This window comes from Podarcis muralis, chromosome 2 (assembly GCF_964188315.1).
Source record: "Podarcis muralis chromosome 2, rPodMur119.hap1.1, whole genome shotgun sequence".
In the NCBI taxonomy this organism is placed as follows: Eukaryota; Metazoa; Chordata; class Lepidosauria; order Squamata; family Lacertidae; genus Podarcis; species Podarcis muralis.
The window spans coordinates 9,308,942-9,330,263 of record NC_135656.1 but is presented as its reverse complement, the minus strand read 5'-3'; the positions used below and the strand labels follow the sequence as shown (position 1 = coordinate 9,330,263).

At 49.7% G+C, this 21,322-nt stretch overlaps 2 protein-coding genes across 4 annotated transcripts; one reads left to right on the top strand and one right to left on the bottom strand.

Annotated features, from left to right (window-relative positions):
* The first annotated feature begins 572 nt into the window (after positions 1-572).
* On the top strand, positions 573-6,066 carry NPFF (neuropeptide FF-amide peptide precursor). The gene is made up of 3 exons (XM_028721570.2): positions 573-1,340; positions 3,780-3,910; positions 5,623-6,066. The coding sequence occupies exons 1-3, from the start codon at positions 1,191-1,193 to the stop codon at positions 5,744-5,746; spliced, it is 405 nt and encodes a 134-aa protein (XP_028577403.2). The 5' UTR covers positions 573-1,190; the 3' UTR covers positions 5,747-6,066.
* An 876-nt stretch (positions 6,067-6,942) lies between these two features.
* TARBP2 (TARBP2 subunit of RISC loading complex) lies at positions 6,943-19,727 on the bottom strand. Of its 3 annotated transcripts, none has more exons than XM_028721562.2 (9): positions 19,573-19,727; positions 16,794-16,963; positions 14,165-14,270; positions 13,558-13,641; positions 12,616-12,688; positions 11,091-11,208; positions 10,333-10,460; positions 9,647-9,839; positions 6,943-7,500 (listed from the first exon to the last, which is right to left on the bottom strand). In XM_028721562.2, the coding sequence occupies exons 1-9, from the start codon at positions 19,632-19,634 to the stop codon at positions 7,343-7,345; spliced, it is 1,092 nt and encodes a 363-aa protein (XP_028577395.1). In that variant the 5' UTR covers positions 19,635-19,727; the 3' UTR covers positions 6,943-7,342. The 3 variants fall into 3 exon arrangements, with proteins under 3 accessions (XP_028577395.1, XP_028577394.1, XP_028577393.1); XM_028721561.2 differs by lacking the exon at positions 19,573-19,727 and adding an exon at positions 19,187-19,436 and having other exon boundaries at positions 12,616-12,685; XM_028721560.2 differs by lacking the exon at positions 19,573-19,727 and adding an exon at positions 19,187-19,434.
* Positions 19,728-21,322: the final 1,595 nt, after the last annotated feature.

Genomic DNA, 21,322 nt, shown 5'->3' with positions numbered 1-21,322 from the left:
ATCTCCCTTCACCCAGGTTCTGTTTCATAGCAGCTATTCCTTCTTCTGACAGAGGCTTAGCATGGGTTGCTAGTGCCCGGGGCAGGCAAGTCGCTGATGCTCCTGGAGCCGCCCCCCCCCCCCACTGGAGCCAAGCGGGGCCATGCTGCGCTGCCTGCCAACCTGTGCAGGGGGAAGCCTGGCCATCCGATGCGGCAGTACACGGAGCAAGGAGCGAGTGATCAGGAGAGGCTGTCTCTCTCAACTGTTTTCTTTTCTCCAAAGTCTTGCCTGTTCCAGCCACCTTTATTAGAAGCAGGCACAGTGTCTTCTAACCAGCTGTCTGATAGGCAGAAATCCAACAGGTGGAGTTACTTCCTGTGCCAGGTCTCTTGATTTCTGCCTGTCCCCAGTTGTGCAGCCTGTCCCCCCCCCCCCCAAAAAAAGAATGGTGTAGTAGCCCTCTGTGGCAAATCTGGAAAGAAAATATCCGCACCAACTTAAAATGGATGAGACCCCCACACGCCCCACACCTGAAGGTCTAGGGCTGCGTCGTTTGGGGCCTGGGCCTGCACGCCAACCTCCCCCCACCTCAGCAGCTCCCCCCCCCCCCATCCTTGTCTCGTCGCCTGCCTGTTTTCCCGTTTCTTGGTAAATGGGTTTCATTAAGCTGTAAAAAGCTCAGCTTCGTCGACGTGAACGCCCCGGGGACCGGGGCTTTGCAGAGCCGCCTGTGCAAGCGGCGACGTGACAAATGTCTGGTCCCGAGTCGCCTCTGGCGTTCGCAGGCCCATCAAGCCGACGGTGGGAGACCTTGGGGAGTGTGAGGGAAGCGGTCAGTGTCCGGCGAAGAACCTGGGCCTCCGTCCCCCCTGGTGGCGTACAAACGGCGACGTACAAGCAATTAGCTACCAAATCCCCAACAGGACTTAAGAGAGCCGTTTGGGGCTGGATTTATCCTCGCAATTACGCACAAATCAGCCCCAGCCAGCGGTGGCGGAGGCTCTGTCGGGGGGGCCGTGGCGGTCCCTCTCCGCTCGTCACGGGGAGGTGCCGGCGGGGGCCCCTCGCAAACTCGCCTTACAAATGGGTCACCGTCGCTGCCATCAATCCCACCCTGTGCTGCTGTTGCCCCACCACCACCACCCGCTCCGGAGACAGATATATAAAGGCAGCGCCAAAGCAAAAAGGGAAGCGCTTTGAGAGAGAGCATGCCTGGCAACATGGAAGCTGCCCGCCTTCTGCTCGCCCTGGCATTGCTCTCTGGCAGCCTCAAACCAGGCCGAAGCCTCGAGGAGGGGATTGGCTCCCAAGAGGCCGAGGAGCCCGACGGCTACCCAGAAAGACTCTTCAGCTGGATGGTGAGTGGTCCTCGACGAGGCGGCAGCCTAGAGGGCAGGGGAGGGTGCCAAGCGAACTTCGATGCTGCTTAGTCAGTTATTGCAAGGTGGTGTTCACAGACACCACACACACACACACACACACACTTGTTTATCCTCCTCCCACAGCCCTGTGAGGTCAGCTGGGCTGAGAGAGCGTCATAGACCCAAAGTCCCACAATGAGCAAGCCTGGGTTTAAATCCCGCTCATTGAGGATTTGAACCTGACTCTACCCTATGGGGACGCAGGTGGTGCTGTGGGTTAAACCACAGAGCCTAGGGCTTTCCGATCAGCAGGTCAGCGGTTCGAATCCCCGCAACAGGGTGAGCTCCCGTTGCTCGGTCCCTGCTCCTGCCAACCTAGCAGTTCAAAAGGACGTCAAAGTGCAATTAGATAAATAAGTACCGCTCCGGCGGGAAGGTAAACGGCATTTCCGTGCGCTGCTCTGGTTCGCCAGAAGCGGCTTAGTCATGCTGGCCACATGACTCGGAAGCTGTACGCCGGCTCCCTCGGTCAATAAAGCGAGATGAGCACAGTAACCCCAGAGTTGGTCACGACTGGACCTAATGGTCAGGGGTCCCTTTACCTTCCCTGTCCTAGTCCAGCACACTAACCATTATGCCACAGGGACTTGTGGAGGTGTTTTGGGTCCTCTACCCAATTAAGAGAGGGAGAAAAGTTTGGCCAAGCCGGAAGCCATTGCTGCCTCCAGAAATTCAGTATAACATAAGCCCAGAGTGGGATTGGCAAATGAGGACCTTTTCCTCCTTCCTTCCTTCCTTCCTTCCTTCCTTCCTTCCTTCCTTCCTCTTTCTTTCTTTCTTTCTTTCTTTCTTTCCCAGACGCTTGCTGAGATCCAGGCAGTTGCCCTCCCCCCCAGGAGAGGGTGGCATCATTGCAATCTTTGGGGCTCTAAGACTGATGGAGCTTGGGATCAAATCCTCCTCAGCCACAAACTCACTAGGTGGCCTTGAGCAAGCCATACTATCTAGTCCTTTCTAGCTGCAAAATGGGCATAATAGTGCATGCCTACCATGCAGTGCTGTTGTAAAAGATTCCTGTGAAGGTATGCAAAGTGCTTTGCATTATTAAGATGTTAACCCGAGCTCCTCCTGGGTTTTATTTAGGGCTGGGTATATACCCTGTGACAACAACATAGCTCTAGCATATGCAAGGCACAAGAATCTTCAGAATCTCCCTTTCCTTTCCTTTTTAAAAGCAAGTTTCTAAACACGGAAGTGTGAGTGTGAATCCCAGGAAGCCAAAAGCATAAGGTGATCAGTCAGAGTTCCTGGTGGTCCACAGGTACCCTGCATAGCTGCTTACTCTCCCCATGCAGAGAAAATGAAATTATGTGTAAGAAGCAAATATGCACAGATATTCTCACAATTTTCAGAGCATGTTAAGCCTGTGTTGAAGCGAAACCAACAGTGCGTCTTCCTGGCACCTTTAAAGATAAAGAGTTGTATCCAGTGCTATTCAGAGTCGATGTACTGAAATTAATAAACGTGACTAACTTGGGTCCATTTATTTCAGTGCGTCTACTCTAAGTGAAACTTGTTGGAGACAACCTAGACAAATGGCATAAGCTTTAGTGGACTAGAGACCATTCCACCAGATGGAGCTTATGACATAATAAAGGTGTCACAAGACTCTGTTGGATTTTGCCAATATTCACAATTTCTGTAAGGCAATCCCCAGAAATTCAGCTGTTTTTGGTGTACAAAGTGTGTGTGTGTGTGTGTGTGTGTGTGAAATTGCAAGAAATATAATTGGCTTGACATTATGTTGGGTGGATAGAGCTGACTGCTGTTCAATATTTACCATCATTACGCAACTGTGAGGAGCCAGCCAGCTCAGTCTGTACAGCATGAGACTTGTAATCTCAAGGTTGTGGCTTCAAATCCCACATTGAACAAAAGGGTTTCCACATTGCAGGGAGTTGCACTAAATCAGTGCTGGATTTATGTATAAGCTAAACAAGTTATAGCTTAGGGCCCCGCTCTCTTGGGGGCCCCCAGAAAATTTAATTGTATTTCAGTTCAACAATTACTTTGATAAAATACATATTTTGCTATGTGCAAATGGCTTTAGATACCTATTAGGTCCATAAGTTACCATATAGTATATATTCAACACAAAAAAACAGTGACAATTCGTTGTTGACAAACGGCAGCTGGACATATAAAGGGCCCCATTACCTCCAGTAGCTTAAGGGTCTCATCAAACCTAAATCCGACCCTGGACTAAATGACCCCCATAGACCCTTCCACCTCTACAATTCTGTGATTCTTTGATTCTATGAATAATGCGATGCCTATGCTGTTTTCCCTGGTCCTCAAGCTACTTCCTGGTCTTGCAGGGAACTCGTCCCTTGTTGAATTTCTCAAATGACCCCGACTTTTTATTTGTCCACCCAGCTGCAAGAAAATGAGGACCACCCTGTCCAGATCCCCTCTGAGGAGCATCCCTTGGGTGTCCTTCTCCGCTCCCTCCTTCATGCTGTGCAGAGACCTGGTCGCAGCCCCTCCTTCCTGTTCCAGCCCCAAAGGTAAGGAGTGTGGGGGTCGATGCAGCCAGGCAGAAGCATGTATTCTGGCTACACTAGGGGGAGCACAAGTGAATGGAGGGGGCGGTTCATTTAATTTCCCCCTTCCTTTTTAAAGCTCCATTTGTGCTAATCTTCCAGTTCTTGGAATTACACCTGTTGTTTCATTTTGGCCATGGACTGGGATGGGAGACCCAGAGCCAGTGTGGTGTAGTGGTTAAGAGCGGTAAACTCGTAATCTGGTGAACCGGGTTCGCGTCTCCGCTCCTCCACATGCAGCTGCTGGGTGACCTTGGGCCAGTCACACTTCTCTGAAGTCTCTCAGCCCCACTCACCTCACAGAGTGTTTGTTGTGGGGGAGGAAGGGAAAGGAGAATGTTAGCTGCTTTGAGACTTCTTCGGGTGGTGATAAAGCGGGATATCAAATCCAAACTCCTCAAGTCGTCTCCTGACAATGGTTTGAGTATTTTCCATCCGAATAGTATTTGAAGGCGTTCTAGCTTCTCCAAGGCCTCACAATTCCCACAGATCAGGCATAAAAAGGTGAAGGTAAAGGGACCCCTGACCATTAGGTCCAGTCGTGACCGACTCGGGAGTTGTGGTGCTCATCTCGCTTTATTGGCCGAGGGAGCCGGCGTACAGCTTCCGGGTCATGTGGCCAGCAGGACTAAGCCACTTCTGGCAAACCAGAGCAGTGCACGGAAACGCCGTTTACCTTCCCACCAGAGCAGTACCAATTTATCTACTTGCACTTTGACGTACTTTCAAACTGCTAGGTTGGCAAGAGCAGGGACCGGGGATTTGAACTGCCGACCTTCTGATCGGTAAGTCCTAGGCTCTGTGGTTTAACCCACAGAGCCACCCGCGTCCCCAGATCAGGCATAGGCTCCCCCATTTAAGAGTCAATTTTTAAAAGACAAACACAGCATCCTTGCTATCTAAATGACCATTCCCACCTGTCAGTTTCGCGGGTCTTTCTTAGAGCCTTCATCCCTACGACCTTTTTTCTGCAACTGCTCGGAACACCCATTGCAAAAGCTGTGCTTGCAATGCCCCTAAAAACTGAACCGTTTATCAATCGTTCCCTTGTCTTGTGTTCAAATCCCCACCCATCAATTCCTGCAGCAACAATAAGGGGACTCTGGTTCGTTTCAGTAGTTCTGGATGATGCAATTCTGTTCTCCTGGGGACAGGGACGGCGGGGGAAAGCAAAGCACTATTCCAAGACAGCTAGCTGCACAGCTCTGCTTCCTTCTCACCATCCGTCTGACAGAAGTGATGACCTGCAGGACAAAGAGGCCAGGGAGCTACAAGTGCTGTGTTTTTGAGTGCCAAAAATGTCCCCCAGGCAACCTGCTTTGTGCTGCTTTCCATCTCTGTCTCCACCCCCATCATTCTGCCCGGACAATGAGGTCCAGCTCCAAGGGCCTTCTGGCGGTTCCCTCACTGCGAGAAGCCAAGTTACAGGGAACCAGGCAGAGGGCCTTCTTGGTAGTGGCACCCGCCCTGTGGAAAGCCCTCCCACCAGATGTCAAAGAGAACTACCAGACTTTTAGAAGACATCTGAAGGCAGTCCTGTTTAGGGAAGCTTTTAATGTTTAACAGACCACTGTATTTTAATATTTTGTTGGTAGCAGTCCAGAGTGGCTGGAGAAACCCAGCCAGATGGACAGGGTATAAATAATAAATTATTATTATTATTATTATTTCTGCAGATTTGGCCGTGAGGCCCGGGCCAGCTCCAGCAGCGGTGGCCTAATCAAGCCACGGGCTTGGGACACCGTGGCTCCTCAGTTTCTGAGCATGGCTGTTCCGCAGCGCTTTGGCAAGAAGAAATGAAGTCGAGGACAGCAACGCACAGAACTGCCACCACCCGGTCCTTGCACCGAGAACTAGTGCCGCACTGGGTCGAAAAGCCAACCCTTCCACTCGTCCTTCTGTGTCGTCCCTGGGTTACCCGGGTGACTGACCCTCCTGTTTAGGGGTTTGTGCTTTGCCCCTTGCTAATAATAAAAATGGTTACATCTGGGAACCTACTACAATCTTTTCTGTCACGTAGGCGGGCTACAGCAGGGATGTGGAACCCGTGGTCCTCCTGATATTGTCAAGACTCCCATCATTCAGGCGGCGTTGCCATATACCAGTTCTGTAAATCTTATATTTCCCCCCACATAATACACAATCAACTTATGGAACTCTCTGCCACTGGGGGGGGGGTCACAACATGGGAAGCTGGTCACCAGAGCAAGGTGTGCCAAGAGTCCCACAAAATTTCTTCACGAGGGAGGAGGATGGAGAGGAAAATCAGAGAAAATTACCCCCGTCTATAGCGACCCAACAGCTCCAGGGCCGCTTGGCTACCATTGGAGAGGAAGGAGCAATTTGAAGTGTGTCTCAGCAAATTAAACGAATGATGCTTTTGGGAAGGGAAAATTATTAGGGCTGCCATCTCTCCTTTGCCTTGGTCTCAAGCAAATTACTTGCCTCCATCTCACCCAGTATCTTGTTTCTAAGAGCAGCCACCCAAAGGCCTCTGGAAAGCATATGATAATGCCAGCAGTGGGAGCATCCCCTGTATTCAGAAGTAACTGCCTTTTGGCCTGGATAGCTCCATTGGTTAGAGCGTAGTGCTGATAACACCCAAGTTTGCAGGTTCAATTCCCTGCACTGCAGGCGGTTGGATGAGATGAGCATCAGGGTCCCTTGCGACTCCACAATTCGATCATCTTTGACTGCTTCGACTCAGGAAGGAGGGGGAGTGGAATGGATAATGGGACCATTCAATTCTGCCTTAGGGCCTTGGCCTGATGCAGCAGTGGTCAGCAGGTGTACAATTCTAGATGTGTCTGTGGACAGCAACTGTGGGGAACCTGTAGCACACACCCCCTTCCTCTGTTGGTGGTGGTCTCCAACTCCCATCAGCCCCAGCTAGCATGGCCAATGACCAAGGATCATGGGAGTTGCAAGATCTGGAGGGGTGCAGGCCCCCTCATCTCAGGGCAGGGTCAGTAGGTAAAAGAAGACACTTTCTTATAAAAAAAAAATATCTGGTTTATTGCAACTCCCAGTTATGGCAGAAATGGTCAGTGTTTGTCCCTCCACAATGAGGAAAAAACCAAGGTGACTGGCATCAGGTGACCCACAGAGGTGGGACTACCCTGACCTCCCAGCAGCCCCCCCCCCCCCAGCACTTAGCGCTCAGAGCTACAAGTCTCTGAGAGCCTAGTCTCTGCTGCAGGTACAGCAAACCCCTCTCCGAGTCTTGAATTCAGTTTTGAAGCACAGCCCCCTCTCCACCCTCCACAGAACATCAGGGAGGTCGGTGCCCCTGCCCATAAACGATGGGCAAAAATAAGGGTACATCCTTTAGCAGGCTGGAAGATGGAGACAAGCTGTTTTGAGGAATCACGGGTGCCCAGAGTCTTCCGTGTGGCCTCACTTGCCCCCTGCCATGATCTTCAGGTACTGAAGGGCATTGCGGGCAGCATCTGCACGTGCGGCATGGCGGGACATGGCTGAGCCGTGGCACACTGTGGTTGGCTGTGTTGAGAGCTCCACCAGGCACTGGTACAGGCCGCTTAAACTCATCTCATCTGTAGGAAGAGAAAATGTACCGCATCATCCAGGCCAGCAAAACAACATCTCTGCGTACAGCCTTCTCTGTCTGGAAAGTTCAAGGTGGATACTAACTTTAAGGGATGCAGGTGGCACTGTGGGTTAAACCACAGAGCCTAGGACTTGCCGATCAGAAGGTCGGCGGTTCAAATCCCCGCAACAGAGTGAGCTCCCATTGCTTGGCAGGAGCAGGGACCAAGCAACGGGAGCTCACCCGCAACAGAGTGATCTCCCGTTGCTTGGTCCCTGCTCCTGCCAACCTAACAGTTCAAACGCATGTCCAAGTGCGGGGGAGCTGGGAGATCTCAGGTAATTGGGAGAGAGCCAGGAGTTTTACTGAGCGGCCGAGAGGAAGGATTCAGGGAAGCCAGGCTTCTAAGTTGCAAGTAGATAAATAGGTACCGCTCTGGCGGGAAGGTAAATGGCGTTTCCGTGCGCTGCTCTGGTTTTGCCAGAAGCGGCTTGGTCATGCTGGCCACATGACCAGCTGTACGCCGGCTCCCTTGGCCAATAAAGCGAGTTGAGCGCCACAACCCCAGAGTCGGTCACGACTGGACCTAATGGCCAGGGGTCCCTTTACCTTTACTAACTTTCTACATGTGAAAAGGATCTAGGGGTCTTGGTGGACCACAAGCTTAACATGAGTCAACAGTGTGATGCAGCAGCAAAAAAAGCTAATGCTATTCCTGGCTACATCTACAGAAATATAGCGTCCAGATCAAGGGACGTCAGTCCTACTGTATTCTGCCTTGGTCAGAACACAGCTGGAATACTATGTCCAATTCTGGGTTCCACGATTTAAGAAGAATACTGACAAGCTGGAACGTGAGCAGAGGAGGGCAGCCAAGATGGCCAAGGGCCTGGAAACCAAGCCATATGAGGAACAGTTGAAGGAGCTGGATATGTTTAGCCTGAAAGACTGAGAGGAAATCTGACTGCCATCTTCAAACATCTTAAAGGCTGTCACATGGAAGATGGAGCAAGCTTGTTTTCTCCTGCTCTTGAGGTAGGACTCAAACCAATGGATTCAAGGTACAAGAAAGGAGATTCCAACTAAACATCAGGGGAAAAATTCTGACAGTAAGAGCTATTTGAAGGTGAAACGGTCTCCCTCGGGAGGTTGTGGACTCTCCTTCCTTGGTGGTTTTTAAGCAGAGCTTGGATGGCCAACTGTCAGGGATGCTTTAGTCGTGTTTCCTGCACTGCAGGGGGCTGGACTAGATGACCCTTAGGGTCCCTTCCAACTCTGCAATTCTATGAAGATTAAAACAGGTTGGTTCTTCAAATGGAAGAATTCAATTTAATTCAAATTCGGCATCTGCGGATTAAAGCACAGCAGAGCAAGAGGAAAGCAAAATGTGCACATTTCCTAATGCTCAAGTCTGGGGATAGCGGATGTATGGAGGCATAAGGAACTGTTGATTCACAGGCTGGCATAAATTGGGATGTCGCAGCTCACTTCCCTTTTCATTCCCACAGGGCAACTGGCCTTATATGGCTGGAGTCAGGCCCCCATGACCCAGTGCTGGGCAAGTAATGAGGCTACAGCAGATATTAATGTAAGTCATCTGTCAGTTCCCTTTCATGTGGGGAGAGGGACTTGGCAGGGTTCTCAGCACATAACCATGAGGAAGACAAAAGGGCAGAGGCACAATAACATCTTATTTTTAGTTATTTTAGAAAATAAGAAATGGGGGTGGAGAGTCCCTGGAAGCCACAAAATACCTTGCAATGTGGGCTTATGTGGTCCATAGGCTGTGGGCTTCACCACACCTGGTAAACTGATGAATGCCAAAGTTCTGTCCCCAAGTCTAGCTTGCGCCCTGACCAAAGCCTTTGCTTGCCCTGCAGTGGATTACTGAGATAGAATCCAAGCTCCTCCCAGGTTATTTTCTTGAGCGTTTCGTGAGTGGTCATGTGGGTAGCTTTCTACTTGTTGGGGTACTTCTGGGTGTTTTTTGGGGGTCACTTGACTGCTCAACTTGCAAGCAGAAAATATAAATTTTCGCACTTTCAAATCAATAAGGATGCACACATACGCAGGGGGCCTTTCGGAAAAGTTAGGGTCTGGCCGTTCTCTCAAGGAAAGCAATTCCTCCCCCTCCCCTGTGCCTCATTATTTACCGATGTCAAGGTAGCTAATATCAAAGCTCTGTTCTTCAGACAGCTCCTGCAAGAGGCTGCAGAAACCAGCATTCAGCACTCCCAGGGGATGGCTTTTGAGGTGCAGGATCTTCTCCCCCACTGAGTTGCGCAGAGAGTCCCAGGTGCAGCCAGACCCCCGCCCCTTTACTCCATCCACCTTGGTTCCTGCAATCTGAAGAGTGGAAGAGAGAAAGATCAAACACAGGTTGGATGTCTCTTCTGGCTGCACACCTTCCATCATTCTCAGCAAGGCACAGCTCCCTCCCTGCCTTCCCAGGTGGTGCTGAACAAGAAGCGAGAGGCCACAACCTCTGCAAGTTTCCTCAAGCAACTCTCGTGGCCACAGCTTCATCCTAACCCAGGGATGGGGAAACTGTGGCCCTCAAGATGTTTTGGGGGTTCCCAAGGTGGGACTTCCAAGGGATTTGGTGGAGACCATCACATCGAGCAGCCACTGATGGAGCCTTATCCTCCATGAATTTATCTAATTTTCTTACAAAGCCATCCAAGTTAGTGGCCATCGCTACTTCTTGCTTAAGGCTGCTCCCCTCTTTGGAGCAAGTTCCCAGTTTCTGCAAAGCCTTTCACGCCCCATCAGCAAGCTGCATAATAAGCTCATCTACGGCTGCCCGACTCTGGCTTCTCCCCCCACGGCTCAGACTCACAATAGAGAACTGGTCTTCCTCCATTTCGGCCTCACTGCCCTCTCGCGGGTCCAGAGGCACGTTATGAATCCGCACCAGCATCTTGGCTGCGGCGTTGCGCTTGGCCAGTTTTTTGGAGGTGCCGCTGCCTAGAGAGAGAAGAAATGGCAAAACGGTGATCTGGAAGGGGGCTGCGATATGTTGAAAGAGGAGAGGGCAGAGAAGGGTAGAGGACAGCCTGGGGTGCAAGGAGACTGCAAGAACCTACACCTCTTCCCGATTCCCTCAGGCTTCCCCCATCAAGCCTGACTGCTGTTTTTTTAGCTCCTGTGCATTGATCCTGTCTTGCAGCCCATCCACCCTGCCTGATGCAGAAAGCACAACAGCAGCTGTTAAAGAGCTTGTTTTTACATAACTGACACAGCTTGTCCTCTTGCAAATGGTGTGGGGTTCTGTCTTTCCTTAGCGCAGAAGCTTTGCAGCCAACCGGGGAGCCTAACTTGAGTGCCTGCAGAGCTGGCACACTTGGCCTATGGGACTGCAGTTGTGCACTCCTGGTCCTTACAGCCCAAATCATAGTCTCCCAAGTCCTCTCTGCCTGCAGCTTGATGCTTTCCCTCTGATTTCCTGCATTCCTCTTGTCAGATGCATTGGCCCTTGCCTCCGAAGTTGTAAGGAGCCTTTATGGGAAAGGCTCAGGGCACTGCCTGAGGGCACTGCAAATCACAAACAGTTTAAAAGCATGAGCAGATGGGGACTCGAGTCCGCTGATGCCGTACCTATTTCAATGAACCTTTCAACCCGGCAGGTCATGGTGAATTCCTTGCGGTGCGCTGGCCCTGACTCCTGAGTAACAGTGTATTCGGGGAGCCGCCAGCCCTTCTGCACCACCAGCTCCTGGAGAGAGAGAGACAGCTTTAGAAAAGCACTCGCCTCTTCCTTTCTGTGCCTGGACTCCTAGAGGGATTGGCAGCTCAGGACACTACCATTGCAGCGGAGGCATCTAAAGCAGCAGTTTGGGCATAAGCCCAATTAAATTAGGCAGTACTTATTTCTGGAGAAAGCACATATGTAGATTTGGGCTGTAAATTGTAACTGGGAGGAAAATCAAGACAGGGTACTGAAGCCTTGCTATTGGGATCCGAGAGTGGTTTGCCAAAAGGTGGATGGATACAAACCTACAGACTATTAGTAGTTCTGGATGATGCAGCAAATGGGAGCAGCATTCTGCTTACAGCGTCAAGGCTTCTGCTCAAAATCCTGTTTGTCACCTCTGTTTGGAATCCACTTGGAGGTGGGTGTGCCCAATTTCGTTCCAGAGCTACAGCAAATACATGTTGTTCCTATCCTAAATTCCACAAGCAAAAAAGCCTTGTGCGCACTTCCAAGCTTACTTAATATGGCTTCAAAAGCTCCCATACCAAAGAGACTTTTGAAAAAGTGCTGCATGGTGACAACAAATTTTCCCTTTGGGATACCAGCTTGCATTCCAAAACCAGGACTTTAAGGTAGCCTTAAAAAGGTAAAGGGACCCCTGACCATTAGGTCCAGTCGCAGATGACTTTGGGGTTGCGGCACTCATTTTGCTTTACTGGCCAAGGGAGCCGGCGTACAGCTTCTGGGTCATGTGGCCAGCATGACTAAGCCGCTTCTGGCAAACAATAGCAGCAAACGGAAATGCCGTTTACCTTCCCGCCGGAGCAGTACCTATTTATCTACTTGCACTTTGACGTGCTTTCGAACTGCTAGGTTGGCAGGAGCAGGGACCGAGCAACGGGAGCTCACCCCGTCGCAGGGATTCGAACCGCTGACCTTCTGATAGGCAAGCCCTAGGCTCTGTAGTTTAACCCACATCACCACCCGCGTCCCTTCTATCACAGCTGTTTACAACCATATAAAAACATAAAGCCATCAGTGCTTTTTTGCTGGGGGTCCTCAAGGGCACACAATACCAGCACCTCTTTAAAAAATGTTAAAAGTGTGGCACTTCCTGTAACAACTTCATGGTGAGTACTGGCACTTTTTTCGGGGAGGGGGGGAGAGCACTGAAAACCATATATTAAAATCATAAAAAGTTTAAAGCACATTAAAAGTAAAAAGATACTTTGCATGTTGAAAGGCTCAGGTTCAGATATCTCCAGAATGAAACAGGCAATCGGTAGGACAAGGTGCTGCTGGGAAGTACTCTTTCTCCTGTAGGGCAAAGTGTGGATCTACCAACTTCTGACTAAGCTCACTCACCAATACCCCTCCTCCTGTAAGCGCTTGGGGCTGAAGGAAGTCACAGCTGATAGAGCGACCTACCTGCAGGGCGCCAACTGGGTTGCACTCCGACTGCTGTGGTGATACTGGGGACTTCATGTCCATTGCAGAACTTCTAGGTAAAAAGAGGACACAAGGTGAAGGGTTCTCCCTGGTGGTTCTGCTGACCCAAATCCAAACACCCCACCCACGCTACAAAGTAGGCAGAGGTAGGGGAACATAGGAGCCCTTCCGGGGAGACAGCTGAGAAGGGGCCTCGTCAAAGAGAGCCTCGCCTACAACTGGCGCGAGAGCTAGGTGATGTCGGCTTTTCGACATCGGGACGTATCACCACCTAAACCTCATGGTATAGCGATACATTGCGGTGTTGAAAAGGAAGGAAGATCAGCCCCGCGAGGTGCCGGGGTGAAACCACCACAGCTCCCTCCACCACCAACGCCCGGCACAGGGAGGAAGGAGGCAGCAGCCTGAGAAGGTAAGGCACAGGTAAGCCCCACCCAAGATATACTGTAGGGTGTGACTGTACTCTGGCCCTCAAACCAGTCCTGGACAATGTATCGATACATCGCCCAGGCCTAGTTGGTGCTCCACTGTAGGGCAAGGCATGGACCCTCCTCCAATCAGCGTTAAGAGGGGAATTGATGGTAGACTGAAAGGGGGTCTTCCTACTAACCACCACACAGCCACCCATAGCCTGTGTCTCCAGGGGCAAGCAAGATCTCTTACTTCCCCTCCTGTACTTCGAGTGGAGAATACCTGCTGGAATGTGTACCCATCCCACACCCAAGCTGATGCTCTGCAGCCCATGGGAAAACCACTGGGGGGAGGAGCAAGGTCAGACACAAGGGAAGGACCTGCCACAGGCACCAGCTTGTTCCAGTATGCACTGATGGCCTAGGGGGAAATTTGGGTGCATGAGAAGCAGCCAGAGGACTCTGGGCAGCCCACTCCTTGTGCTTTTGTCTTTCGCTTCCATCCTATTACCTGGGAGACGAAACCGGCAAGGTGGATACAGGCGCGTTGACTGGAGCGGTGGTCTGAGCCAAGGGCTCTAGAGAAAAAGGAGAGCTTCGGAATACAAGGTGACAAAATTAAAGCACGCTCAGTAGCAGGAGCGCATGCAGTGGAAGAAACTTCCCGAAAAGAGAGACTGCTCCCGTGTCATCCCCCAGAACTTGGGTGCAGGCCCTTCCTGTTCTCCAGCAAGGCTCCCTCCACCCAAACCTCCCTCAACCACAGAGGCCTGTGCAACAATGCTTGATGCTGAACTCTCCTGTTCCCATGTCTGTGCACAATCTGAGCACCTGTGACTGTGCTGCTCAATTTGCATCATGGAATGCAGATTTCAACTTCTTTTGTTAAAGTTTCTGTCCTTCATTGGCCTGGTTTGCATGTGACACGATGTCAGCACTTACTGGCTTACTTATCAACAACCTTTTTGTCCTAACTGTCTGCAAATTACCTTTCATAGACAGTAAGCAACTAGAGAGGATGTTGTAGACCGGAGATTCCCTGGGGATTTCATTTTCTAATAAGTGCATGGGAGAAGGGGGGATTCCGGCCTTCTGTACAGACTGTGCATAGCCCTCACCTGGCTTCTTCCGCTGCTGCTGGCTCCAACATGTTACCTCTCTTGAGAAGCCGGAGTGCCACCTCTGCTGCCTTGTGCTTGGCTGCTTTTTTGCTAGGGCCTTGGCCTAAGGGCAGGAGAAGGGAGAGAAAGCGAGTCGGTACACAAGGATGCAAGGGCAACTCGGAAGGGCAAACACAGAAACTTATTTATATCCTGGCCTTCCTTCCATAATGGAAGGTAGCATATATGAGACTTCCAGGCCGACCAAATCCAGGTGCAATCCGCACTGAAGCTCCTTTTGTTTGCAAAGTGTCACTGTGCTGGTATTTTTCACAAATGCAGCACATGGACAGAGCACAGCACTGCATCTCATTTGCAACAGCATTTCATACTATATGCCACTGTGAACTGCAATAAAGAGCACTGTGGGAAGAGGGTGGTGCTTGAAAGCTCACTCTTTCTCCTACATCCCCATGCACTTCCATGCCTCCACAGACAGTTAAGATATGAGGGAATGTGCTTCCAAGTTAAGCAAACATGCACATTTAGAAGTAGTGTCTAAAAAAATAAAATGAACTATGACCGTCCAGTCACTGAGAGTAAAATTTAATTCCTACAAATTCACTCCCATCCCTGCTGAAGTTAAATGTTAATGATGGGCTAGAGGGAAGAAGGGGCTGAGTGCCTTTTGCAGGATCCAAGCCACTCCGGCTGATAATAGTAATATAACAGCATGAGGCTAATTCACATTAAAATCATGGCGAAAGAAAAAAGACAAGTAAAATAGTAGTGAAAGTAGTTGTGAAAAATCATTGAATAAAGGGGTAGAAATTGTGGTATTATTGCTTGTTGGGTCAGGTGCCATGTATGTAGGCAAAGAGTAGCAGTATCATCAGGGGGAAATGCTGTGCTTTAGCAAGGCTGTTCAAACCACATACAGAATCTGTCATTGCAGCTATGTATGACATCACAATCAGGCCTTGGCAACTCAACTGTCAGCGGAGAAGCAGTGTCAGCCAAGCCTAGGTGGAGGTTCCCTTCAAAGCCTGTGGCTCCACCCTTGCCCTAATCTGCCTCTTGATTATATCTTGTTACAGCTCTGCATGACTTTCTAAAAAGAGACTGCTGGATCAAGTGAATGGAGCAACTAGTCCAGCATCCTGTTCTCTTGATGGTCAGCTGACAGTAGGCCAATGAGCTCTCCAAGAAAAGCTGCCAAGAGCCCAGCAGTGAGAAACCCAACCCTGTGAGGACATCTGGTGAGTGTGACAGAACAAACAAGCAGCTCAAGGTCCCAAGTTCTGAGAGGAAGAGGGTATCAAACAGGTTACAAAAAGAAGTCTAGAAACTAGGATCTCCTGCATTCTACTCCCCAAATCTAGAATCAAGTTAGGTGTAGTGAGTCAGGACACCCTTCTCCAACTTGGTAGTCTCCAGTTGTTGCCAGACTACAACCCAGAAAAACTACCTTGGAATGTGCTGCTGCTGCTGCCCTGGTGGGTTAAGAAGCCCCTTTGCAGAGAGAGTAAGTCAACTGGCACAGGGCAGATATTTTGAATCACTCTGTGTTTACACTGAATTGTGTTGATTGACTGATGAATTGATTTTGTTTATATGCTACTGTGCTCTTGATACGATTATATTTATGGTTAGCGCTGGTTAATTTTTACAGCTATTGTTATTATGGTGGGCTGCTTCGAGCTCAACACTGTAGTTGGAAAAGCAAAACATAGCGGGGAAGGAGAGCTGAAGATAATGCCAATATATTCCACATCTGGCAACCAATGTGCCCCTTTGGTTTCAGATAGTACATGGGTAGACGAGTCTATAAGGCCTGGTGTATATTTTGCTCTAGGAGGCTTAGTTTGGTCAGAATTGAGTATACACTTCCAAAGATAATGCTCAGTACAATACTTCTGGTAAATGAGCCACCATAGCCACTAGAGGGCTGTGGAAATTTGTGTCCCGGGCTTTTTAGACTCGTCTACCCATGTATTATCTGAAACCAAAGGGGCACATTGGTTGCCAGATGCAATTTTTTTTTCAGCTCCCCTTCCCCTCTAATACACATGTCAAATCAAACTTAAATCATGCTGGCTGGGGCTGTTAAGAGGAGTTTGCGTCCAACAACATCTGAAGGGCCACAGATTCCCTATCTGTGGCCTAAAAGGTTCCAATTTATTAGTGGGGAGGGACGTTATGTTCAGCTCAACAGCCAGCTCAGAAGCCCATGCAATGGATTCTGGCAGGTGAGCATGACAACCCATCTATCAGTTATGTGACATCATAATGATGTTGCGTTCTTGACAAGTGGGTGTAGGATCTGGCCCATGGAACCAAAAAGATTCTCCACTCCTGGATAAAAGGTAAGGGGACCAGTGTGCTAAAGAGGAGCTTGTATTATAGGGAGCCCCTCAAAGTAGGTGTAAACCCAAAGTTAACTGGAAGCAGGCAGAAGGCCCCGTTCAAAAGCACAACTGGAGAAACTCCATCCCCCTTCTGCTGCTGAGACAAATATGAAGGACTGTAGAAGACATGCAATCTTCTTTATCCTACCCCCAAATATGAGAGTTCTTCTCCTCTCCTCTTCCTCCCCTGCCCAAATTCTACTGGTTTATCCACACTCCCATTCTTTACCACAACTAACCGGTGCAGCTGATGTCTCCAACAGTGACACGAAAGGTGAAGTTGGGCTGATGTGCTTGTCCCTCGGCTTTCAGTAGATCGTACACAGGGGTTTTGCCTATGCGTGTCCCATACTCCTGCAGCAGGCTGATAGGGGTCTTGCCAGGGTTGGACGCCAGCATTTGCTCTATACTGAGAGTCAAAAGGAGACAAGGTTGGAAGCCACCTTACTCTTTCACCGGGGCTCCTTTTACCTAGTAGTGTTTCTCTGTCTTCCATGATTCCATTGTCTGCAACAAAGGATGTGCTTGGCTCTTTCCCCCCCCCACACACCTTCTATCATTGGTGGGAGCCTCTATAACTCCCACAGAGATTTCACTACTGCCAAAGTCCCTTCAACAGCAAATGTACAATGAGGTCATCCCATCCCTTCCAGCTTCATGGACCAGAGGTCCTAGTGAGGACGGGAGGGATAAGACAGCAGGAAAGAAATGAAGGTTACACCCCAAAGATTTCTTAATGAGGATTACTTAGCTCTTGTTGTCTTTTAACCAGGATAAGTACAGTCTTTCAATGCATTCTTATCGGTGACGTGGGGCTTCTAATTTAAGAAGTATGGAAAAGTTACCTTGCTGGATCAGACAAAAAGCAAGAGCAGCCAGCCTGATGCTCACAAAAATAGAATTGGGTAGGGACAGGGTACCTGTTGCTGGGGCTACAACTCGCATCAACCCGGCCAACTGGTCTTGCCGGTGGGTCTCATAAGAGATGGCATCTAACAACATCTGCAGGACCACAGCTTCTCCTCTCCAGCATAAAGGCAGCAGCCATTGTTTCGTGTTAGTAAGTTTCCTGGTACAAGCAAGCTCAGTTTTGCTATGATGGCTAAACAGCCACTGAGAAAACCAAAATCCTTATAAGCCTTGATTCCAGAACACTTGAAGAACAAATGTTTGATCATACAATCTCCCTAATCTCCCTTTCCTGAGCAAGGTGGTCGTGGACCAGATCCAGAGGATATTTCCTCAGTTTCCTAGGCTCAGTTTTGGCACAGAAACAGCTTTGTATGATGACCTCTCTCAGGAGAGACAGGGAAAATGTGCCCCTGTTAATTCTCCTTGACCTCTCAAGTGGCTTTTGATACCATTGACCATGCTATCCTTCTGAAGCAGCTGTCCCAAGTTAGGGGTGGGTGACACCACTTTGCAAATGGTTCCAGTCCTACTTGGATGGTTGTTCCAAGGGTGTTGCTTGGGGAGTGTTTTTCAGCAATACCTCAAAGACCACCTCTTTCCATATGAACCTACCTGGACCCTGAGATCATCCTCTGAGGCCCTTCTTCATGTGCCTCCTCCACAAGAGGACTGGAGGGTGGCAACACAAGAACAGGCCTTTTCTTCAGTAGCTCCCCATTTGTGGAATGCTCTCCCCAGGGAGGCTTGCCTGCCACTTTACACACCTTTAGGCACCAGGCAAAAATATTCCTCTGTAACCAGGCCTTTGGCTGACTGACATCCAATGCCAATTTAAATGGTGAATGGGGGGATTATTGGGTTGTTCCTATTTTTATTTTTGTTATGCATCTTGTGTTTCTATCTAGTCATTTTATGCTGTGAACCACCCTGAGACAGTATACAAATTTAATAAATAATACAAGCTTCCCTCAAAATAAACTTCTGCTGGCTTGCAGCTCCGTGCCCCCTTTTGTTGTTGTTTAGTCGTGTCTGACTCCTCGTGACCCCATGGACCAGAGCACGCCAGGCACTCCTGTCTGTTGTCTTTGTCCATGGAGTTTTCTTGGCAGGGATACTGGAGTGGCTTGCCGGTTCCTGCTCCACTGTGCCCCCTTACAATACGGTAAGTCTTAACGAAGTCATTAACGCTTATCTCTGCTGAGGCACTTCTATGTACGCCTACTTGGGAGTAAGCCCCTCAGCGGCATCAAGGTCCCTATAAACATGCAGAAAGCTGGTGCGGTCTCAGGAAATCGTTTCCACAGAATTGTGGAGTGGGGAGGGACCGTGAGGGTCCCCTATACAGCGGTACCTCAGGTTAAGTACTTAATTCGTTCTGGAGGTGCGTACTTAACCTGAAACTGTATTTAACCTGAAGAATCACTTTAGCTAATGGGGCCTCCCGCTGCCGCCACACGATTTCTGTTCTCATCCTGAAGCAAAGTTCTTAACCTGAAGCACTATTTCTGGGTTAGCGGAGTCTGTAACCTGAAGTGTATGTAACCTGAAGCGTATGTAACCTGAGGTACCACTGTACTCCAACATCCTCGCACTGCGGGAATCTTTTGCCCAGCGTGGGACTCCAACCCACAACCCTGGGATTGCGAGTCTTGCGCTCTTCCAATGGAGCCACTCTATCTGGGTCATAGGAAAGGCAGACCACAAGGCTGCGCTCCTATACCTGTCCTCTTGGGACTCAGCCACGACAGGCATCTGGATAGACAGGTGCAGGATTGTTCTGAAGACGGAGTTGTCCTCTAGACTGCGCACCCCTAGGGAGAGGCAGGAGGGGTCGCTGTCGCCCCCAGCCCCATCCCTCTTAGTCGGGACCCATCCTCTGTCCGAGACCCTCCTCCCATAATTGCCCAGGCCATGGGTGATGCCCTGCTTGGGCCTTCCCGTTATCATGGCAGCGTAGGCCCGAGCGCTGCTGCTTCCAGGAGGGGTATCCTAGCAACGGCGCTCTAGGGGGCGGGGCTTCTCCTCCTCCTGCTGCTGCCTCCCTCCCTCCCTCGCCCCGCCCCTCCCCGCCCGTCTCCTAGCAACGGCGCGGGCGGATTCCTTCACCTGGGGAAGCCGCCGCAGCTCCTCGCGCTCCCGCAAGGCTCCTCCGCCTCCTCCTCGCTCATTCCCTCCTCCTGCCCCGCCGCCGCCGCCGCCGCCACCGCAACGCCCGCCGCCCGCCAGCCCGGTTCACAATGGCCGGGAGAGAGGAAGCGGCGGCCCTGGCGCCTCCCCGCCGCCGCCGCCGCCTCCGGAGCGCTGCGAGGCGCATCCTGGAAGTTGGAGTCCGGCGCCGGGCCCAGGCCGCCAGGCGGCTTCGGCACGGGGACTACGACTCCCAGAAGGCCGTTCGGCCGCACAGCGAGCAGAGGCCGGGCCTTGTCCCGCGCTGCACGCTGGGAGAAGTAGTCTCCCAGGGTCACAGATACAGCGACAGGCAAATAGGTATTATTTCTTTCGCTTGCCGTCAGTACAGGTAAACGTTGCTATCAGTGCCGGATTTACGTATAAGCTAAACAAGCTATAGCTTAGTGCCCCACTCTCTGGCCCCCCCCCAAAAAAGTAAAGAAAAAAAACCTGGATGTACATTTCTAAAATATAAGATAAAAAACAAATAAGATAAAACCAACATACAGCAACAGTGTTTTGTGTTGTGTAGGCTCCTGTGATGTAAGTAATGGACCCTGCCTGCTTTGCTGCTCCCTAAAATATCACTGGTTTGCACATTTCTGTATATAGAGTGCCTACATTCTGCTGTTTATAATTATTAGTAGTTTGCATCATATATTTTCACCTATTATTATTTCATGTTATAGCAAGTTTCCAGAGACTAGATTGTGAGTCTTTGTAAATTGTGTTTCTAAAGGAACTTTTGTTATTGCCAAATGCCAATGTTTTTGCATTATTAAGTTTGTTATGAATAAAAAATCATTTTAAGTTGGAGCTTAATAATTATTTTATTATTTATTATTATTTTATAATAAACATACTTATTCTTAATTGTATTTCACTATTAATATACTTCTTAATTGTATTTCAGTTCAACAATTGCTTTGATAAAATACATATTTTGTTATGTGCAAATGGCTTTAGATACCTGTTAGGTCCATAAATTATAGCATATATTCAACACAAAAAAAGCAACAATTTCTAGTTGACAAAGGACAGCTGGACATATAAAGGGCCCCATTACCTTCAGTAGCTTAGGGCCTCATCAAACCTAAATCCGGCCCTGGTTGCCGTGGGCGTAGACAGGGTTTTTGTTTAGGGGGTGGGGCAAAAGGTTGTTGAGCTATTTTGGGGGAGATCACTTAAAAAGTTGTTGAGCTTCATTGGGAGATCACGGGTAAAAATCCCCCCCCAAAATATGACATTACGGAGGCAGGATTCTGCTTGGGGGGCGGCGTAAAACTACAGTTAATTGAGGTGGGTTTTTTTAATGCTTATCAATCATTTCTGAGGTCTACGCCCATGAATGTTGCATAATAATAATAATAATAATAATAATAATAATAATAAATTTTATTTATATCCCGCCCTCCCCAGCCTTAGCCGGGCTCAGGGCGGCTAACAACAATAAAACAGTACAAAAGTACAGCATAAACAACACTCTAAAATCATTCATTCTAAAATTAATTAATTCAAGCCACTGGCAGCCATTGGGCCAGAGCTCCGCGAAGATTGCCGAAGGAGGGAGTCAGGCTGTGCCCTTGCCAAAAGCCTGGTGGAACAGCTCTGTCTTGCAGGCCCTGCGGAAAGATGTCAAGTCCCGCAGGGCCCTGTCTCTTGTGACAGAGTGTTCCACCAGATCGGA